The sequence below is a fragment of the Falco rusticolus genome, chromosome 2 (genome assembly GCF_015220075.1).
Source record: "Falco rusticolus isolate bFalRus1 chromosome 2, bFalRus1.pri, whole genome shotgun sequence".
Lineage (NCBI taxonomy): Eukaryota > Metazoa > Chordata > Aves > Falconiformes > Falconidae > Falco > Falco rusticolus.
Genome location: NC_051188.1, coordinates 28927155 through 28948011, shown reverse-complemented (window position 1 = coordinate 28948011; position 20857 = coordinate 28927155). Strand labels below are relative to the sequence as shown.

The following is a 20857-nucleotide window of genomic DNA, read 5'->3' as shown; positions in this document are numbered from 1 at the left end:
GGATGCCCTGTCTCATAGCTTGCAGGGCTGTTAAGGTGAACCTTCTTCCTGCTTACGGACTAAGCTAATCTCATGCAGCAACAGCAAAGGCTGTAATGGCGAGAGTCAGGGTTTTTTCTAGCTGAAGCACGCAGCTAAGCAAAAACTATTGTGTAAGCAGGAATGAGTAACAAAATAGCTGTATGAGGGAGATACTACATTTATCTTCAGAGATCCAAGCACCGCTGCTCACAAGATGGTAACAATAGTTCTCAAACTCCCTGTAGCATTGATTTTTTTTTTTTTTTTTTTTCTGGCTTCAATGTAGTGGATGCTTCCCCCCTTCCCATGTGGAATTCAGGTGACCTGTGCTAGACCCCTGGCATTCTTGTGGCAGGAAACTTGCCCTTATAGCATATATCACGGTAATTGATGATCTTGGAAGTTGAGTTGAACCTTAATAGTAGAGCTGACTCTAGTACTATCAAAGCAACAGGCCAAGGGTGAAACTATAGGCCTTTATTTTCCATAGTAGGATATGTAAAATTTGCATTTGTTTTACAGCACTTTGTTATAGCTGGCACTTTCCCTTCAATTTTGAGGGCTTTATATGCTTAGTGATTGCAAAACCCCTTTTTCCTTTAATTCTGTGGGGGCAGTGACACAGACTTCAACCTCTCTTTGCTCCTCAGCTAGACAAGCTTGTTAATTGTTGTTGCATAAACAACTGTCAGGTACCCAGTTAATCAAATCAAACTTTATTGCCATGAATTTTTATACCAACATTATGAAGTTCTTTGAACAACTGATACATATGTACAGCTTAAGCAGCTGTGAATAGCAAAAATACTGCTTACATCAACTTCAGAAGGTGAACTCTCAAAACAAGTCTATTTCTTGCTGTAGGTTCAGTGCTAAGTATCCTGCTTCTCTTGAAGCTTCAACTTTTGTATTAAAAACTGCAACCATAAGCTTTAAAAAATGAAAGCAAAGACAAATCTTAATAGATTGAAGTATTCCACTGATGTGGAATCAGTCATCGCTTTTCCATACCTATGAGAAACATGTACAAATATAATCATTCCCTTGGCTAGACACCTTTGAAAAGAAGGGGAAGTGTAACAACCCTTAAAGCCTTACCCTCCTACCTGGATTATTTAAACATTTGGCATAAACTCCTTTTAAAGTCCAGATGATGCACAGCATTACTGCTCCTAGTCTACCAGTCAGCTGAGGTAAATTGGCGCAACAGACACTGAAGATTCTTCTGCCCTGCCCTGCTTTAACTGCCCTTTTGCAGGGGTGTATGAAAGGGAGATGAACAGTTCTCACTGCACAGGGAGGTGGGAGAAGCCAGAAGAGTTGGGGGAGCTGCCCTGGCCACCTCTCAAACAGGCTGTAACAATGCAGAGGTGTAGCTGGTTTCAGTGCACCCTGGCTCCACTGCATGAGGCAGCAGGTACTGAGATGCTTCCTGAAGCTTTATCCTGATCTATGCCTGAAGCTTTCTCCCCTTTCTGGGATTTGGAAGGGAAGCTCTAATAGGCAAAACTGAGCTGTTTCAGCTGAAAGTGTTGTCAGTCACTGACAAACTGTGGTTGCCAGGAGAAGCTGCCAATCTGTGTAGCGCTGATGATCTTGGTAGGTCAAAGAGTCTGCCTGTGCCCCCCACCAGGTGAGCTGCCACTTACAGCATGCAGTCAACATGCTTCCATACAACTCCAGGCCCGAGTCAGGCACTGTGGAGCTCAGAGACCTGCTTTACCTTCGCCCAGGATACGGCAATAGCTGCTTACACCGCATGTATAAAGAACATCCTACTTAAAGTGGCATCTAGAAACAGGTGTTTTGCATAATTTTGGGTAATGCTAACTGCATGTTTGATCAAGTAACACAGCCAAGCAGGTATGCCCTCCAGGCCTGAAGGGGACATGATACAAACTATCCAGTCATGTGAGCTTTTTCCACTCAGCTGGAAGGACACATCAAGTGGCAGAGCTCCAGCCCAAGTGTGCGCTACACCACAGAGACCGTGGTGTCAGTTGTCTTTAAGAACTTGGTTCTGGCATTCTGCTGCTCTTCAGTGTCCTGTCCTTCAAGCACATGGACTCATTCACATCAGGGTGACCCAGACAGGAATCTGCAGTTACAATTCTGTGCTCAGAGCCAGCAGCTATTTCCAGTAGTCTCCCTCATGTTAAGTACTTAATTCAGTGGTGCTTAGTATATACTCCAGCATTTCACTATTTTCTGAAATCCTTTCAAGGACTCCTTAAACCCATCAACTATGTATTTTTACCTCAAATGCCAGCATATGTCAGGCTCTAGGTCATGTAAGTACAAGGTATGGGGTGAACACTTCCTACTTTTATAAGCCCATTTACTGGGACAGACTACACAAGTCAGGCACCAACTGCCATGACCTTGGAAAGTCACAGAGCAGAAAGGATCCAGACAAGGGCAGGAATCTAGCTGAGGGCTATGTATCAGCCAGCCATACTCAGCAAGATCAGACAGGACTGCTGTTATTTCAAGTCAGACACTTGCCAGGAACAACTTGGAAAACTCACCACCACAGCACAGATTTTAAGACAGTGTTTTGCCGTAAACAAATCACAGCCTACTGCTGCATATTACATGAAACCTGACAGGTCAACATAAACTTTTTTAGCACCATTACCGGTCAGGAAAATACATTTATGATGTGCCATGTACCTAGTGCAGAATCTGCAAGATGGAGATAGTTCTGCTGATCTAACTCAAGCAGCATGTACACATCTATAAAACACACCTGAATTTCAAAGATTACAAATCCTAAACAGGAGTTGAGTTCCTAAAGTTAGGTCGCTGATTTAGCCCTGCTCAGACCATGGTGTGATCTACAGGTTTTTGACCATTTATTTAAATGATCATTAAACAACCTTTTCGTTCTCCATCTGCTAGACGGTATCAGTAAGAATCTACTTGTTTCATCATAAGTTTCCGGCTGTACTCATAGGCAAGGAACAGTGCCCCATTAGCCAGGAATGCGCGGATCATAGTTGGCTTTAGTCCAGAATACAAGGCAAGTACACCTGGAAATGAAATAAGAGCGAGTTAGGCAATTTAATAAATTGCTATCTGCATCAACCACTGTACTTTTACCTTCTAAGGATACTAAAGTAACGCTTCTGCTCAGAGGCATGCACACAAAGAGCTAAACTCAGCGGAGCTGCTAACTGCGGTGTTACTGGATAGTGATACAGAGGTAAGCATCTAGAGTTAGAACACGAGCGTAGCCATTTAAGTGCTTCTGTTAGAAGCTTATCTCAGATATGACAGGGTCTTCATAGTAGCTGTGCCATAGCTGGCAAGGGGACAGAAAGAACAGCAGGACTATGGTGAAGCTGTACCCAAGCCAGACTCCTGCTCTGGAGTATCTTCCCTAGCACAAGGGCCAGGATTCGTATCTGCTGCCACATACGTTCTTACACCATCTTTTGAAGTTCCTGGTGCAGGCCTTTTCCAGAGATGAGACACAGAGGTAGATGCCCCAAGCTGCCAGGCTAGATAGGTCTGATTTATCAAACAGCCCTCAGTCAGCCATATAGTAACTTCTAGAGGTAAAGAAAAATTCTGTACTGAACTTCACTGATTCCTTCAATTTTCATCTATAGGTTTGGTCACAGGGTGATGGAGATCCTTCCTTTATCTGCTTTTAATGCATACTGAGCTCCTGTTAGTGTTATGTGAATTGTCTCCTGAACCAAGAGGCAGGGCAGATGCAGTAGGTCTCGATTTCTAAATTCCAAGCTTTCCAGCCTACATGAAGCATCAGTATTTGTTAGAAACAGTTACTGTCTGTCTTCAACACATTATCAGTGCACTAGACTTCTTAAGCAATTTTTAATACTGGAGGGTACTGACTTCAATCTGCAGCCCTACAGATTCAGTTAATGTGCTGCATACTCACCTTCAGTTCTCACAACAGTTACAAATGTTCCCATAAAGCCTGTCTGTTTTCCAGCCATTGAAAGAACCTGAATTCTAGATTTGACACAGTCCACAGGATACACAGCAATCCACAGACAGCTGCCTCCAAAACCTCCACTCAGTAGCAAAGGAATAGGACCTAAAGTTAAGAAATAAGCTTTTATACACACCACAAAATATTCACCAACATAAATATCACATTATTTCATCTACAGAAGTCAAAGAGAACATAGAGAAACCTGCTTATGACAAAAGAGCAGTTTCTGCACCGCCCCCCACCCCAGCAAAACCTTTAAGTTAATTTTAAGCCACTGGTAAGTTGCAAGTGTAACCAGAAGCTCAAAGGTTACAAAGGAGTGCCTCAGATTAGTGGATGTGCTAAAAACGCTTAACTCTGAAATCTGTTTTGACTGCTTTAACTAAATTAACTCCACTCCTTTCACACTTGTAGTCACTTTCCAAGGCTAATTGTGAAATGGTTTAGAGTGATATCACATGGTGTCCCTAATCACCTATACAGAGATTTATTTATTTGGTAAAGTTACTTTGTGATCCATCATTTTTTAAGATGCAACCCGACTTCGTGTTTCAGATCAGATGATGATATACTTATTTTGCAACAGAGACCACAGTGCACGCAGCTGAAATCCTAAGTCCCAGCAAGACAAAGTATTACTGTTCAATCTTTCAACAGGGGACAAGCAATCTTTATTCTGGCATCTCTTCGTGTTTTCCATGTCTAATTTTCAATCTCAGTGTTCTCTTACTATCACTGTAATTACATCTAATAGTCAGTATACTTTTCAGCATACGCTTGAAAACACTGTTCAGGAATACAACTAAGGACTTCAACATCACTCTAAACGGCAGCTGAAATAAGTTGAGTGGCACTACACTTGTAGGATCAGATATTCAAGTAGTTTTGTAGCATTACTGTTAGCTCACTGTATTCATTCTCCATTTGTAATACATCCTGCTCCATTGAAAAACGGTCACTTCAATAATTCATTACTATATACATACAAAACACAGAGGTCTGCATTTTGCGTATGACCAATTCCCTTCATTTTACATGCATTTTACAACTGCTGTATATAATTTGTATATCTTCAGGGAAGATATGCCCCCTCCCCCTTATATCCCCCATGACAGCATGCTAAAATCAACCTGGAAAAAGAGGCACCATACCTAATTCATCTTTTGATCTCCCAGAGGCAAAAAATGTCCGGCTCAGTTCATACCCTCCAAAGAAGAAGAAATAGCCTGGGATCTCCCGCAGCAAAGTGCTTGACAGGCCACGGTAAAATCCAAGGGGACCGTCCTTTTGAATAACACCCTTCACTACTGACCAAACTGTACTGATAGAGACGTTAATCCAGTTAGTGATGCCTAATAGCCAGATAATGAGAAAGTTACAGAATAGTAGGCAACGGCAACAACAATTAAGGGTTAGACCCATTGTGCAGACAACAGAATTCAAGCAAGACTTAGAACAAGACCCTGCTGGGAGCCCTTCACCAGCATCCAGCTTTACTGATACCTGAGAGATCTCCAGGCCGTGACCCTCCCAACCACAACTCTTCTCTGGTTAGTAGTGCACTACAAATGTGACACTGAGCCAACACAGAATTAAAAATAATAAAAAAAAATAATAAATAAAAGGGTTTCAGAAATACTGGGCAGGGTGTATACTTACTTGTGTCCCTGGATTATCTTTCCTGACAACTGCATTTCATGCATGGCCTGCAGCCGGCACTTGACCAGCTCTGTGGGACAGAGGACAAGGGTGGCAAAGGCAGAGGCGAAGGAGCCTGCAGCAGCATTCTGCAGATCACTGCAAGAGAGAAACTGCAGAAGGTATTTGGGCACTGACCTTCAGCGCAGCTGAGCCACTGCACCACCAATCAGCTTCCCAAACCTGTACTCTAAATAATCATCGAGAAACTGATGCACAGTCTTGGGGGGAAGAGTCTTAAGGGAAAAGGGCAGTTACTTGAACTAGAGAGATGAAAAACCTAACTCATCCCATCTTCGTGTACAACTTGAACACACCCTTTTGACACCCGAGAGGATACATTGCAACCTTTACCCTTTTTGCTATACTTCAGTGAATGTGGCAGAATAAACACTATCAAATCTTCCCCTTCTTGGCTGTGATAAAAGATTTCTGTAGACTTGTTTTACTGGGCAACTTTTGGGTACTAGTTACTTCCTCAAAGAGAGAAGGAGCAACAATAATTTCGTATAGATGTCAGTGTTCTCAAATTCATCTTACCAGTATTAATACAGGTTTTCTTTCAGTGGAAGATGCTAGAAATCTGAAAGCAAAGCATGATGGACCACTATAATCTTTCTATGGATGTGGTGCTATGAACATAACCAAGTGATTCGGAGCTAGCACAAACAAACCACACCACTGAATAAGACAGCACTGTAATCTGCACTGACTCACAGTATTCCAAAACTGGGGCTTACTTTGCAGTGATTTTACACATATCACGAAGTCTGGGCTGCTGAACTGCCAGGTCTCCAGGCTCATACTGCTTTATGATGATACACTTTAAACAGGCTCCTGCAGACACTGGTGTGTTGGACAGGAGCTGCACAATAGCACAGAGCAAGTGGAGCTTCTCTCTTCTTTCAAAGCCTGGGGAGCCAGTCTCCGCTGTGCTGACCTCGCTGCCGAACAGAAATTCTTTCCATACAAGGGAGATGTTTGCCCTGTGCCCAGCAGTTTTATGCACCTATAGTATCAGAGATTAAAGCTACAGCTTTAGTTTTGTGATGCTTCTGTAAGGTGAAAATTCACATGAAGCAAAGCTCGTGACATCTTCAGATAGGGCAGTGACAAGAGCTGTCAAAGCAGAAGAAATCAGGAACTGCCAGTCAAGCAGCAACTGAATAACATGCAGTAAATAAGAAATGCAACACTGACTGCACAACCCTCTTGCAGAACACAAAGCTTGGCAGAACAGGGATCTGAAATGCAACCTACTAAAGCTCTGGACAGAGAAAGGCAGAGCTGAAAATACAGTATTTGGCTGAGCCCTGCAGTCATTAAGCTATGAGCTAGAGCAAGGCAATAAGGTTACACACTGAAGAATTAAGATAAGAAAATACGGAAAAGGTGCCTTCTAACTATGTACTAAAGGATACGCAAGATCCTGCCTCCTTCAGGAGAGAAATAAACCCCAGATGCTATCAGATTAAAAGAATTCTGACACGTACATAAAGGACTAGACTTAGCCATAATTCAGATCTTTTCTACTTTTGCTGCTGATGTTTAATTCTACATACAGAAATTCAAATAGACCCACTGTTTAGGCTCTGGGTTTTAATATAGTGAACCTCATTGCAGAAGTGATAAGTCTTGAATCCTGTTCAAGTTCCCCCTCAACTCAAAATGCCCAATTCAGAATTTTTTTCTGCATGGGAGGGTTTTGATCACACATCACAGGAGCAAGAATCCTCTACTCTCACACTTCTATAACGCATTTATCTTGTTTTTTTCAAATAAAATAACCTACTGAAGATGACTAGTCACATACTGAGAAAGTCAAACTGAGGTGAACTAGTATAAAGTTCTCTCCATTTAGTCTTTGGCACGGAACAGAATCAGTTTGGTTGGGCTAAATGGGTATTTAAAGACATACTTAATTTAGCACTTCTTTCCATTTTGCTGTCTCAGTTTAGACTTTAGCACTGAATGAAATCAGTTTGGTTGGTCTAAATGGATGTTAAAAAATAAATGGAATTTAGCATTTCTCCCTCTGTTTTCTTTTTGACTTGTGCATCAGTGGCATGTATTCCTTTAACTGGAAAACCTGTTGTTTTGTAACTAACCTGGTAACTGTTTTGCAAGGCTTCACACACTGACCAGGATATCCCTAAACCCAGGCAGGCTAGGCAAGCTTATTTCCAAGCCATTTAAAGTTAAGGCTGAAAAGGTAACTTAAAGCAAACCCAAACTATTCTAGCTGGTTTTGAGAAATCACAAAAATTATAAAATCATGAAAAACTGAGAAGCAATTGCTTATATATGGTTAAGAAAAATGGTCAGGTGCACCTCAGTTTGTGACTTCATGCATATTCTTCTTCAGGCTAAGACAGTATGACAATTTTTAAACAGCAGAGGCAATTAAGGTAATTATAGTTCTTTGCTTGTCATGTCTGCTGGTTAGCCACCTCATCAAGGTTTCTTCCCTTCCCTAGAGCACACGCCAAAGGCTTCTTCGCTCTTCAACAATGAGAATGGGTAGAGATGTCCTGGACAGACCACGTGTACTCAGGGTACCACTGCAGACCACATCAATACAATTCTGTCATACATGTACCTCATCAGATGCCCCCACAATGATCCAGATGAAGAGATCAAGGGAGCAGCACCAAGGAAGAAGCCTTTCAAGTAAACCTAAATCCTTTAGTGTTCTGTCCTAGTACAGCCATGCAGTTACACTGTTTGCTCTTCAATCAACAATGTATTAAAACCAACCATCCTGGATCTGAAAAATACTATTACCTGACCGAGGAAAGAAGGGTCAGTTGTCAGAGACACTCGCTATTGCTACATATTCAAATTACATTCCCATTCTGTATCCTACTCCAAAGATATGGAGTAGAACACCTATACGTACTGTTTGAAAGTTTCCTGTGCTGCCTCCCCTACATACACCGTAAACATGCTGTCTCAGTCATGTGAAGAGATGATCCTAGGACCTCTGCAAGTCTGCGGTCTACCTCCCAGGAGGATCATAAAAGATCGTTAAGTAGGTAGGCCTGTTGGTAGGCCTGCCTTCTACATTTTAATGGGTAGGAAAAGACAAGGGATCTGTAAGCCAAGCAAACAGAAGCCCCCGATCCAAGAAAGCAATAAAAAAAGGTGGAAATAGTTCTGTCTCAGCTGAGAGGTCTGAACTGCCAGAACACAGTGAAAGACAACACAAATAAAGAGCAAATAATATAATTCGTTTCTTCATCACGTCATAGAAGTCTCCTCGGGAAGAAATTCTTTCCTGTGAGGGTGGTGAGGCACTGGCACAGGCTGCCCAGAGAAGCTGTGGATGCCCCATCCCTGGCGGTGCTCAAGGCCAGGCTGGATGGGGCTTTGAGCAACCTGGCGTGGTGCAAGGTGTCCCTGCCCATGGCAGATGGGGGTGGAACTAGATGATCTTTAAGGTCTCTTCCAACCCAAACCATCCCATGATTCTATGATACGTATTCACTCATAGCAGGCCTCAGTCTTAAGATACAGAGCACCTTAACACGTGACAGGAGAACACTTCACTTAATGCCACTTTTAAATACTTGTCTTGCACTTAGGTAGCTACCCAAGCCATGTCAGAGATCTCAAATGCAGAACCATGGCCTCCCCAGATACTTCCATTTGGAGACAGATGTGACAGAGGCAGAACAAAGCTATTAATAAAAAGCTAAGTGGGGTTAAACCTTGCATCACTATGAATGAATGGACTTCAGACAGTGTGAGAAGTTGTTTACATACCGTGGGGCAGCACAGGGATGGAGAAGGTGCAGCTGCTCCCAGTGCTGCACAGAAGACATGCCTTGAGAAATGCGTAACAATAAGGCACACAGACCTGGAGAAGAGCCGTCCTAGCTAGAAAGGGATTATGATCATTATGCCAGTGCATAAATCCATGACTTGTTCATAGCCTGAATACTCTGCACAGCTCTGGTCTCATAAGCTAAGAGCCCAAACGCATTAGAACTACAACAGTTTCAGAGAAAGACAGTGACAGCTAAAGGAACAGCTTCAGAGTGCTCATTGACTAGGAGGACTGGGATCCTTCCATCTAGGAAAAGACTCAGGTGGGGAAGAGGGGCATGGAGCAATGGATACAGGTCTACAAAATCCCAGATAACATGGAGACAGTGGCTAAGAATCAACAATTACAGAACTAATGACTATCACCTGCAGAACTCCCTGCCAAAGCGTACTGCACATGTAAGGAACTTAGAAGAATTTGAGAGGAGACTGGACAAGTGCTTCAAAAAGAGATCCAAAGTCACACCAGGATCAAGAAATCCTCTGAACTAAGAAAGCAGCCTGGTAGAGAACTCAAAAGTATTAAACACTTCCTTCTCTTCTTTCTCATTCTTTAGGCAACCACTTACTGCCAGTGCGGTAGATTGTGTTAGACCTTTGGTCTAACCACCATTATATTCAAGCTTTTGAAACAATTTTTTAAAAGCAAGGCAATATTAGAAAAGTGTCCTTTCCCCTTAGTATGCCTCCCTCTAAGAACAAATACCTCCCTTGCAAAATCAGAACCACCTAGAGATCAAGGGAATACTAACTTTCAGCTGTGGCAATGCTCAGTCTCTTTGGCAAAAATGTTCCAGGTCTTGAATATTCCATTAAGTTGTGATTATCTAAACCAGCTACCTGTAGTAACAAGTAGATGGCTCTGTTTTAGTTAGACACCGTATCCTAACACAAAGGTCTATATTCCAAAACCTATTACACTGCATACTGACTGAGGGGGGCCCAGGACATCAGCTGCACCCTGACAATACAGTATTTGCAAGTAGCAGCTGCATGATTTTTTATTTATTTATTTTAGATTATGAACCAGACTTCTATTACTAACCTGAGCTTTGTTTTCCTGTCTACTCCAACAATTCTTCTCACAATTTGCTGGCAAAATCCATAGCACATGAACAGAACTGAGTTCTCCGCAATGTTGGCTACAAGCGCTGGTGTGGTTCCCTTGTAGAAGCCTCGAAACCCCACTTGCTTATAGGTTTTCACAAAACAGTCAATAAGTCCTTTGTACATGTTGGGGAACGTCTGCATCTTCACCTTCGCAGTGTCAAAGGGCTGGCCAGTCACCACGCATGCTGTCCCACCTAAGTAAGCAGTGGAAGTTAAGAGAGCGTGGCTGAAGATTATCACAGCTGAAACACCTATACACAAACACCACTATTAGGAAAATCACGCAGAAAGCAAAGATGGAATTAATTCTCCACAGGAAAAGACAACTGTGCTGATTTTAGAACAATAGCATCAATTGTCAGTGGTGAATTTAGTTACTGAAGAAAAAAAAAATCAGGCATAACAGCAGTAACAGTTTTATTCTCATTAAACATTTCTTTACCTTACTAAAAGCAAGTATAAATGAATTTGTTCATCTTACATAAACAGGTATTAAATTAGAAGTATTGTTCTGCAATCAAGTCACTTGTGTTAATGAGTTAAGCAACATTTTCCCTTGCTCATTAATGCAGTGGTTCTGAAGCTGATTTTATGTTCCAGTAATAATAAAACCTGAAATATTTGTAATCAAGCAAGACAAAGATTCCTCCAGCACAAGAGGAACACTGCTGAGAGAGTGCTAAAACTGATGATACATTGTAAGTTGATAATCAAAGACTCAAGCTCTTTACTTCAAAAATCTAGATGATTGTTACGTACATTTATTCCCACATACTGGAAGAAAGTGTCCAGTATAAGCTGAAAAAGGGCAAAAGGGCAAAGTTTCTCAACATGTTATCTTTTCCAAAGAGAACTGCAAGGTCAATACCCTGAAAACTTGTGAGGTATTTCCATCATTGTCATCAATAACCACTTTGCCCATAGTGCAGTGTTCTTCCACAAGATCTAACTCAATTAAGTAGTCTGCAGAAAGAGCTGACGTTACACTTTTTCAGTAAAAACCACCAGCGTATGTTGACAGCAATCTATTAGATGCCAATACCTAACAGGACGCATATGATAGGTGTACCTTATATAGGCTTTACGGTTTTGCTTTTCCAGCAAGAGAGAAGAACCACCCTAAAACAGAAGCTGATCTTTAACCAAAGCACAGTTAACCCGGAAATATCTTAAAGAGGGTCAAGTTAACAAGATGTTTTTTCAGCTATGAAACAGAAATAATTATCTGTAAATGCAGATAATGTAGAGAAACTGAAATAGAATTAAGGTTAGTTATTTTTCTTCTAAGTGAAAGAAGAAAAGTGAGCAAGCATTTGTTTAACCCCGGTTATTTTCAATTAATTTTACTCTTTGCAAACACATTTGTGTTACATTGTTGTTGCTCCTCTGCAAAGAGCTACTTCAGGAACTGGAGATCTAGCTGCCATAAAACCTCATGCTCAACCAGATGGATTATGAAAAGCTTCAGAGTAAGACATGCAAGGAAGCATGATGAGCTTCTTGCTCTGGGAGTGATAACCAAGGAGAGAAGTAGCTGGCTCAGGCCAGTAACATCCATGTAAACCTCAGATGAAAAGCAGAGCTGGAAAGGCTCAGCCAATGCTACCTGCAGGCAAGCCAGGTAGATATTAATCTACAGGACAAGTGCTAGGACTTCCTTTACACAGGAGCCTAACACATCCATATATAATAAAATAATGGCTGTTGGAAGAAGCCCAAGAAAACCAGGAATGGTCTTGGAAATGTAAAGCTGAAAAATGGGGAGTGGACTGTGAACAGATGTTCCAAAAAGAGAAAGGGCTCTCCTTACACTGTCATTGAAGGTGGCACAAGAAGCCCAGTAAACTACAGCAAGGAACTTTGTAAGCCTCAAGGTAGAGACCAAGAGTCCCAGTTAATATCTAAAATATTAAAGAAAAACATAATAATTCCAGTCAGCAGTAATGGGTCTGAAAAAATACACAACAAAACCAAAACAAACCAGAAAAGCAAAAAAAAGTCAACCCTGCTTGAACATTTAGACAAATGTGGTCCTAATAATAACATTTAGACAAATGTGGTCCTAATAATAACATGGGAATAGTGGGAAAAAAAAAAAAAAAAAAAAGAAAAAGAAAAAAAAAAAAAAGAGTCCTACTTAATCAAAGATGTGAGCAGAGGTTGATCAATTCCTAGGCAAAGGACTATGACCCACAGGCAGCTAAATGACTTGTTTATTCTTTGTCCAGAACTTACTTGCCCCGAAATGTCATTACTTATCAGCTAGCCAAGACTATATCTGGAGAGGAAGGTAAAATCAGGTTATGCATTTGCTGGAGGAACTAGTCATTTGCCTAGTTAAGCACACTTTCTAAAGGGTGTAGAAACATAATGTAACACAGAAAAAAGCACTGCCAATGAACACAGGCAATATAAAGCAAGTATGTGGAAAAAATGTGGAAAATAAATACTAGAGGAACAGTAAAACTATCTACTACAACAGAAGTATCAAAGAAAAAAAACAAGAAACAGTGATTTAGGATTACTGAAGTTATATTGAAAGAGGTCTAAATTTCTTCATCTGAAGGCAAGAGAACTATACCAGAGAAGAAAACACCATAATAAATTCTAAGGTCCTCTAAGCTCTACTGCTAAAACCCAGGCAAACCTCAAGTGCATACCCTGTCAGCCTGAAGGCGGGCATGGAACAGTATCACCAAGCAATGGGCTTCTAGGCTAATGCCAGTTTCCAGCCCTTGTAGTAGCCAAGATGAGACATACCAGGCTTCAACTCATAAAGTTAACAGTAGCATTCCTAGGATGAAGCACCAGGAAGGAAAGCAATCACACCTCCCATTTGAGCACTTGGGAACACCTGCAAAACCATCAAGAACCGCACAGATATTAAGTTGCTACTTTGGGAAACAGAGCAGATACAATAGCTTTTCTTTACTGAGGAGCCCAAAACCAAGGTGAGTGCACAGGCTAACAGAAACTTTTTTTTTTTTTTTTAAAGCAATGAAGGAGTAATAGCAGAAACATTTCTCTTCCCTTGCAGGAAAAGAGGGTCTTACCTGGTCACTTACGTATTTTGCAAAGGCTAACAAAGCAGGTATTCACCAGGAAAAAATGTGGCAGCAGGAGAAATGCTTTATGAAGGTGCCACACTGGTCTCATGTGACTTGTCACCACTTGCCTTCTCACTGCAGTAAGGTTAACTCCGTTCTGACAAATGACCTCAAACAACTACCTTTGAATGCACTTAACACCATGAATACTGTCATACAGCATTAACATAACCATCATAAAAGGACTGACTGCAATAGCTATTGTATGGGAAAGAAAACCCATGAAACTATCTAAATTGGTTACAACAGTACATTAGAAAAATCTTTCCTTCCATCTTTTCTATATAAACATTGCCACCTTAGCAATGTCAAAAAGATCCCTTTTCCGTGGTAGAGCTAAAAACAAATTCATCCCTCAGCCACAGACACTTCCAATGTGGTAACACCAGCAAGACAATGCCACTGTTTCCACATTTGCAACTGTCACAACTGGTCCAGCAAAACTATAGCACAGACTAGACCAAAGTGGAAGTTAGTTAAGTGAATTCATCATCATCAGTCGCACTGCTGAGCTTCCCAGCTTTTAAAGATTCACACTGGGATGTTGTTGGAGTCAATAACCTTTCGGCTAGCCTCTTGCCCATTTCAATTACAGAGGATTCCTGTGAGAAAAGCAGCACCTCAATTACTTGCGCATTGTTGGAGTTCATTCCAATGCTTTAATTGTGAATGATTCTTAAACTCCTATAAGCATGAGAACCAACACTAACTTAAACCTCCTTCTGGAAGATTATTAGTCTGAAATAAGGGTTACACCTTCCCTGTACGGCAGGGGTTTCAGCAGGGAGGAGTGAGAGTGATGTAGTTACAACACTCGCTGAGGTCAGCTGCTTCAACTCCGTATCCTTAAAATACAGAAGGCGAGGCTTTTTATAGCAATGGGAAACTGCTTCTACATTTGTCAAAGGTATTAAAACTGTCCCTCAGAAGTTTTGTGCAATTAAATTCTCTCCAGCATTACCTGCAGCTCCTGCTGTGAGATCAATAGCAGCCTGAATAGCAGAGTTGATCCTCATGCTTCACGCTTGTTTATCAGTTACTTCAGAGTGAAGTCTCCCGTTTCCTGGCAGGTATAGTGATACTGGTCTCCTGAGGGAAGAGAAAGATGAAGCATACCTGATTTACAACAGTAACTCTGACAGGCAAAAGCGTCACATGAATGCTTCTACTTCCACTCTTCCAGTTAGCTTGTTCTAAACCATTTAGAGACAGAAAATGCTTGTCCCCAGAACTGAGACATCGCATATTTGTATTTTGACTGACCAGTTTTATGTGTTACGCAAGTTCTCTGGAAGTATTGCTTCCTAGCTTCAGATCACTTGGGCTTTCTAGCTTCTAGTCTCCCTGGATCTCTCAAATGAATGCAAAGAGGACATCCAGGAACAGTGTCGAGCATTATTTTTCGATTGATTGTAGAAGCATAGCCTCCATCAGGCTTCCAAGGCTAGCTGGCAGGAATATTACTCCCCACCTCAGCTCCCTGCCTATAAAGCAAAACAGAGAATTGCTCTCTCTCTCTCATGGTAAACAGCAGCTAAGAAAGCTGTATGCATGATGATACAGGCACATTAGGTATTTCTACATGGTTCTCAGAAAATATGAGTAGAAAGGGAATGAATATGAATCTAGAATGGTGTCTGGCTGTCATGTTTCCAGTGTAAATCCTCCACAGACTAGCACACTATAAATAAGAAATACAGCTCATCTCTCAGGAAGGCAGCTGGAAAGCAGAAATACAAAGGCAATACCTTCAAATAAAATATTCAAATTAATTCAGTTCTCAAGTTTGCAGCATAATACTTCCGCTGGGCAAGCAGTTAAAACAAGCTTGCTTATCTAGAGTAAAATCACCGAGTTGATGAGCTCCCACTGGTTCAGAACCACATTGCTGAGCGAGACATTTGGCTGGGAATACTGTCAAGAAGTTGCATGAGTCTTAGAAAACACACAAACACACACATGAATCAGTCCCTCATTGACTTTTAAGCCTGGCTTCAAGCAAAGTACATCAGTAAAAAGAACATTTTTCACTCTTCTACCTACTGTAGTGCTTCTTTTGAAGCTTTCTGACTCCCAAAATATATTTTGGAGTAATATGAATGGGAAACATGATTTCCAGTAGGCTACATTGAAAGAATAATTAAAAAAACCCACACTGCATGAACCACATCCTTTGTGCAGCTTTTACATTAAAAGCACAGATGCTTGCTTACAAGCAAGGCTTTAAGAAAGCCTGTCTCTAAACAGATTTATTATTCCTGAAGCTTAATAAAACCTATCCAGTAGGCCAAATACTGTCACTCAGTAACTTATGTCCGATCTGTTTAAGATGTGTTGATCGAATTTGAACATAATGGATTTTTAAAAAAATATCACTACTCTTGTAATAAATGGTACTAACACAAGCAGTTTCTGAGTTGTGGTTTCAGATCTGAACAGTTTCACTACTGACAACATAGTACACTAGGTGTTGTTTCAAATCAGAGGCTCCAAGACCAAGTGATGCTTCATTAGCCTATATACCTCATTAGTGTTCACACAGCACTGCAGAGTTTTGCTTCTCATTTAGGGGAAGAAAAGAACAACAGGCCAGTGAGGCAGCCTCTGAATGAAGGGAATTACTAGAGAGCAACAGTGGCCTGCACTCACTAAAATGTACACTGCTTGCATCATGCTGAGAGCTTAGCAACTTGTGCTGATCCCCAAAGGGACATGCCAAATCACCCACAGACACCAATGGAAAGCTCGGCAGCAGAAGGAAAAACAGAGATGCCTATAAAAATATGGAAGATTTAAGAGCCAAGAAAGTTTAGTTCCCTGATCAATAAGAGCACATCGCCACTTTCAGAATATTTAAGACTTAGTCCAAACTACAGCAGTATTATATATGTACATACCTTCCCCGATTTTTTTCTTACTTGTGATCACACTAGCAGATTAAAAACTGTAGATACACGAAGCAACATCTGCTCTATTACTTCCAAACCACATCCAAGCCTCAAACCTAGAAACAAAGGTGCATCAGTTAGCATAGCAGGTCCCACAGAGCCCTTCGCCCGCAGCCCCAGGTGTTATTCTCTGCCGATTCATTCCGCAAACATTCTCCAAAGCCGATGAGCCCAGCAGGCAGCCCTGCTGCTCGCAAGACCCCGCACGGGCAGGCGGCAGCAGGCCGGCATCCGCAGCTGAGGCGCCGGGCGGGCAGGGCAGCGGGCAGCGCTCACACGTGCGCACGGCCGGGCCACGGCGGGACCCCACGGCCGGGCACCCCTGGCCGGCCCGGCTGCAGGGCGGCCGAAGCCGAGGGCAGGCCGCCTCGGGAGGGGAAGGCTCGGGCCGCCGCCGCGCTGCCCCCCGCCGCCAACAGGCCCACCCGCCCCGAGCGGGAAAGCCCCGGCCGCGTTCGGCGATGGCGGAGGCCCCGCCGGGGCAGGGCCCGCCGACCCCCGCACCGCGCCCGGCCCCACCCCGCAGCTTCCCGAGGGGCCGCTGAGCCCCGCGGCGCACCCCGGGCCGGCAGGCGCGCCAGGCCCACAGGCCAGCCCGGCTCCCGCCCGGGGACCCCGCCGCTCCGCGCCCAGCCCGGCCCGGCCCGCTCCGCCCGCCGAGAGGGCAAAGCCGCTGCCCCGCGCCCGGCGCCGCCACTCACCGCAGCCCGCCCGGGCGGTCCCGCCACGGCCGCTGCCCCTATATAGGCGGCCGAGGGGAGGCGGCGCGGCCCCGCCGCGGCCCGGGGAGGTGCTGGGCGGGCGGCGGGGCTGGGCCGGGCCGGGCGGCGGCCTGCGATGACCCCGGCGGCGAGAGGCGGTTCCGGGCGGGCGGGGACACGCCCGGCGGGGCTGCGCAGCGTGGGGTCGGGGACAGGGTGCGGGGTCCCCACAAGTGCCGGCGCCCCCCGCACCCACCCCCTCGGGGGCCTGCGCGCCGCGGGCGGCCGGGGCGGCGTGGTGGGGGGGGGCGGAGGCGCCGTGAAGGTCAGGCCGCTGCTGCCCGGGCTCGATGGCAGTTTCTCCCTGGAAAACCCCGGATCGGCGAGCGGTGTTCAAGCTTGCTGAGCGGGATTTCACTGAACTGATGAATTAGAACCACAACATCCTTTTGTTTTGGTCGGTTGGGTGGTCTGTTTGTAAAGAAGGATTAATTTAGGAATTATGCACCCTGAAATAAACAGCGTTTGTGGGTGGGGGGAAAGCAGCCACAGGACATTTTAAAAATGTCATTCCAGCAATGACAGAGAAGGAAAATTAACCGGTGGCCATTTCTTTTTTTGTACTATGTTACTGAATAACAGTAATGCAAAACAAAAATTACTATTCCTCTTTTCCCAAAATACAAAATTCCCATTAAATTTAACACATGTGTTAGAGAACTAAACTGTACAAATCTGGAGCTTATATGTAAAAGATAGAAGATTGTAGACTGCTGTATCTAAAATTATGAAGCTATACCTCATGTCTTGGATACTAACACAAAAGGGATTTTCTTGTGCCTCTTTAGTTGGATTGAATAGTCAAATAATTGTGGCAATACAAATAAAAAAAGGTGTTCCTGTTCTGACATCTGCTAAAACCTCTAGCTTTGATGGCACATAGACAAGTTCTCCTAAGCAGAGATGTCCCTTTTATGCTCTTTGCTTTTTGGGAATAGGAAGCGGCATATAGTGGCTTAAACCACTGTGATGAGGCCTAATACCACTTTCCTCAGCTGCAACTGCACAAAACTCTTTTGTCACAGCACTATCAAAACTAGCCAGCTGCAACAAGGCTTTTACCACCATGTACCAGGTTAACTTCAATAAGTAATTCCCACACCTCGCCCTGGCACAGCCACCAATCCCCCACAGGGTTTCAACAGGTCATCTACTGCCTGTGCTGTTTCTTCATCCTCTTCAGGCCAGCCCACCCTGCTTCTTGCCTCTGCTGCATCCTTCTCCTCATCTTTCCTACACTCAGGACACTCTCTCTTCTCCCTCTGCTTCTTCCACACCTCCCTTCATCAACTCTTCTTCCATACCCCTTAGAGCTATTTAACTACTTAGCAGGAACCAGCCACAGCTGCACCTTATCCACATCAGCCAACCCACCGCCCCTGAAGCCAGCCCACAGCTGTATATTATCAATGTTAATTAACCCGGCTTCATTCCTCTATAATTCCTCTACATTCTTTCTTTTTTTTTTCTCTTTTGATTAACAATTAACTGAAGTGCTCACGATAAGGCTCATCAGAAGCAATGCCCAGTTGAAAGCAGTAGGACACCGTACAGACTGTGGAAAGGTAGATGAGCAGTAGCTACAATATATATCAGTGATCAGTACTGCCACAGATGCTCTGCCAGACCAGGCAGTGTTCCTGGGAAGTGCTGTACACCTGCAATCCCTGCTGAGTTGCACATGTGTTTGCATGGATTGAGACACACAGACCTACATATCGGAGCTTAGATCCATGGTGTTTTCCCCTAGATAAAATGGACAGCTCATACTTTCAAAGCCCAAACCCAGGAAAAAGCATTATAAATACCAGAAAGTTAAATGTACTTTTCCCCCCATCACTTTTAAGTAATTGAAGGGTTCAGATATGATTTTTCTATATGGTTATTTTCTTGAAACGTTCCTTTTAAATGGTAAAGGAAAAGGAAAATCCTTTTAAATTGGTAAAGAAAAGAAAAATCCTTTTTTAATTGGGGCTATTCTTCAAAATATGGCAATTGCTAAGGAAAAGCAGGCTAGGTTAAAAATATTCTAGAAACAATACATCGGACTGTAAGTTACTTTATTGCTTTAACATAGAAATAATTGCTGAGTCTGCAGTAACCAGTTAGTGACTGTTAGTTGTGCATATCAAATGACCTGAGATACTTAGAGATTACTATTTAGTCGCAAAGAATTTTGACCTGAGTGCTGACTTCTTTTTTAGCAGGACTGCAGCAGTGTTGGAAGATCCAGTTGGTGAAAAACATCTAACCCCTAATTTGGTAAAAATTGTGACTAATATGCCATTAAACCACATGCTGCCTGCCTTCGGCATTTGCCAGCTGAAACATCAGACCTTGAGTGTTTCAGGATGCTTCTTCATAACCATGTTCCTCAGGCAGACCACCAGGCCTGATCTGCTCGATTGGACCCTGTACAAAAGAGGGAACTGGTGAGTGCTTGAAACGTTGCCTGGGAGATTTTATAGGCGTGAAATGCAGCATACAATGAGCATATTGCCACCACATGGCTATTCCTGCTTCCTGCACCCACGCCTACTAAGACTGCACGCCGTGTCCCTGCATGTCCCTGCACCGTGCTGGCATAGAGGTCCTAATGGACAATTTGGAGCTTAACTTCAGGCTTCCTCTCAGGGCTTTTAGGTAGGACAGAAATGGGACATGTGTACAGAGACCGTGGCTTGCAAGTGCTTTGCAGGAACATGGAGGTGCTTTCTTGCACCGAAGGGGTATGGGTGATTGGCTTTGGGACATGATGGCCCATTGTGTGATGGGAGGGGCACAACCCCTCTTGAGCAGAGTGTTTCAGCACTGGAGGGATGGGTAACTTTTGGGAGTTGAAAAGCTGGTAAGGGAATGACATGAAAACTTGTGTGACCCAGGAGAGGAAAGGGTTTCCTTGCAACATGTATTCCTTTCTATCCTGCAGGATACCAGCAGTCCAAGCCGATCTCCTGGCCCACCATCTCCAGCCACCCAGAGGCAAACCATTTGCTCCCTGTAAGCCAGTCTGCCTTTCCTAATTCTTAGGGAAAGCCTCACTGCCAGGAGGGTGAACATCAGTTCTTTGCAAGTACTGTCCCAGAATAGCAGCCAGAGCTGCAGAAATGACACCATCAAAACTTGCCCAGCATCTTGCCGTGGATGTTGTTCCCACTGTTTGGAGAACTGTGTCAAGCAGTACAGTACCACATGGGGGCTGTACATGGAGGAAAAGTAAGATGGCTTCTGCACGCAAGGCCTTACACAGGTGATAGTGATTTGGGTACTGATGTACTGCTGTCAACTGCAAGTGAGAGGACAGTGTTGGCCTTCCAAAGTAGGTTGCACTCAGTGAAGTGAAGGTTTTGGGGGACAGCTTTTAACCACATATTTCAGAAAGATGTTTGGCCCTAACCTAATGCAAGATAGCCTCCC

General features: G+C 43.5%; 1 protein-coding gene across 3 annotated transcripts; it reads right to left on the bottom strand.

Annotated features, from left to right (window-relative positions):
* Positions 1-718: 718 nt before the first annotated feature.
* Positions 719-17540, bottom strand: SLC25A15 (solute carrier family 25 member 15). 3 transcript variants are annotated; one of them, XM_037377592.1, is made up of 8 exons: positions 17381-17536; positions 16629-16735; positions 14693-14820; positions 10560-10818; positions 5648-5785; positions 5140-5309; positions 3932-4090; positions 719-3053 (listed from the first exon to the last, which is right to left on the bottom strand). In XM_037377592.1, exons 3-8 carry the CDS (start codon positions 14745-14747, stop codon positions 2929-2931), a joined length of 906 nt encoding a protein of 301 aa, XP_037233489.1. In that variant the 5' UTR covers positions 14748-14820; positions 16629-16735; positions 17381-17536; the 3' UTR covers positions 719-2928. The 3 variants fall into 3 exon arrangements, with proteins under 3 accessions (XP_037233489.1, XP_037233491.1, XP_037233490.1); XM_037377594.1 differs by lacking the exon at positions 5648-5785 and having other exon boundaries at positions 17381-17540; XM_037377593.1 differs by lacking the exons at positions 16629-16735; positions 17381-17536 and adding an exon at positions 14995-15398.
* Positions 17541-20857: the final 3317 nt, after the last annotated feature.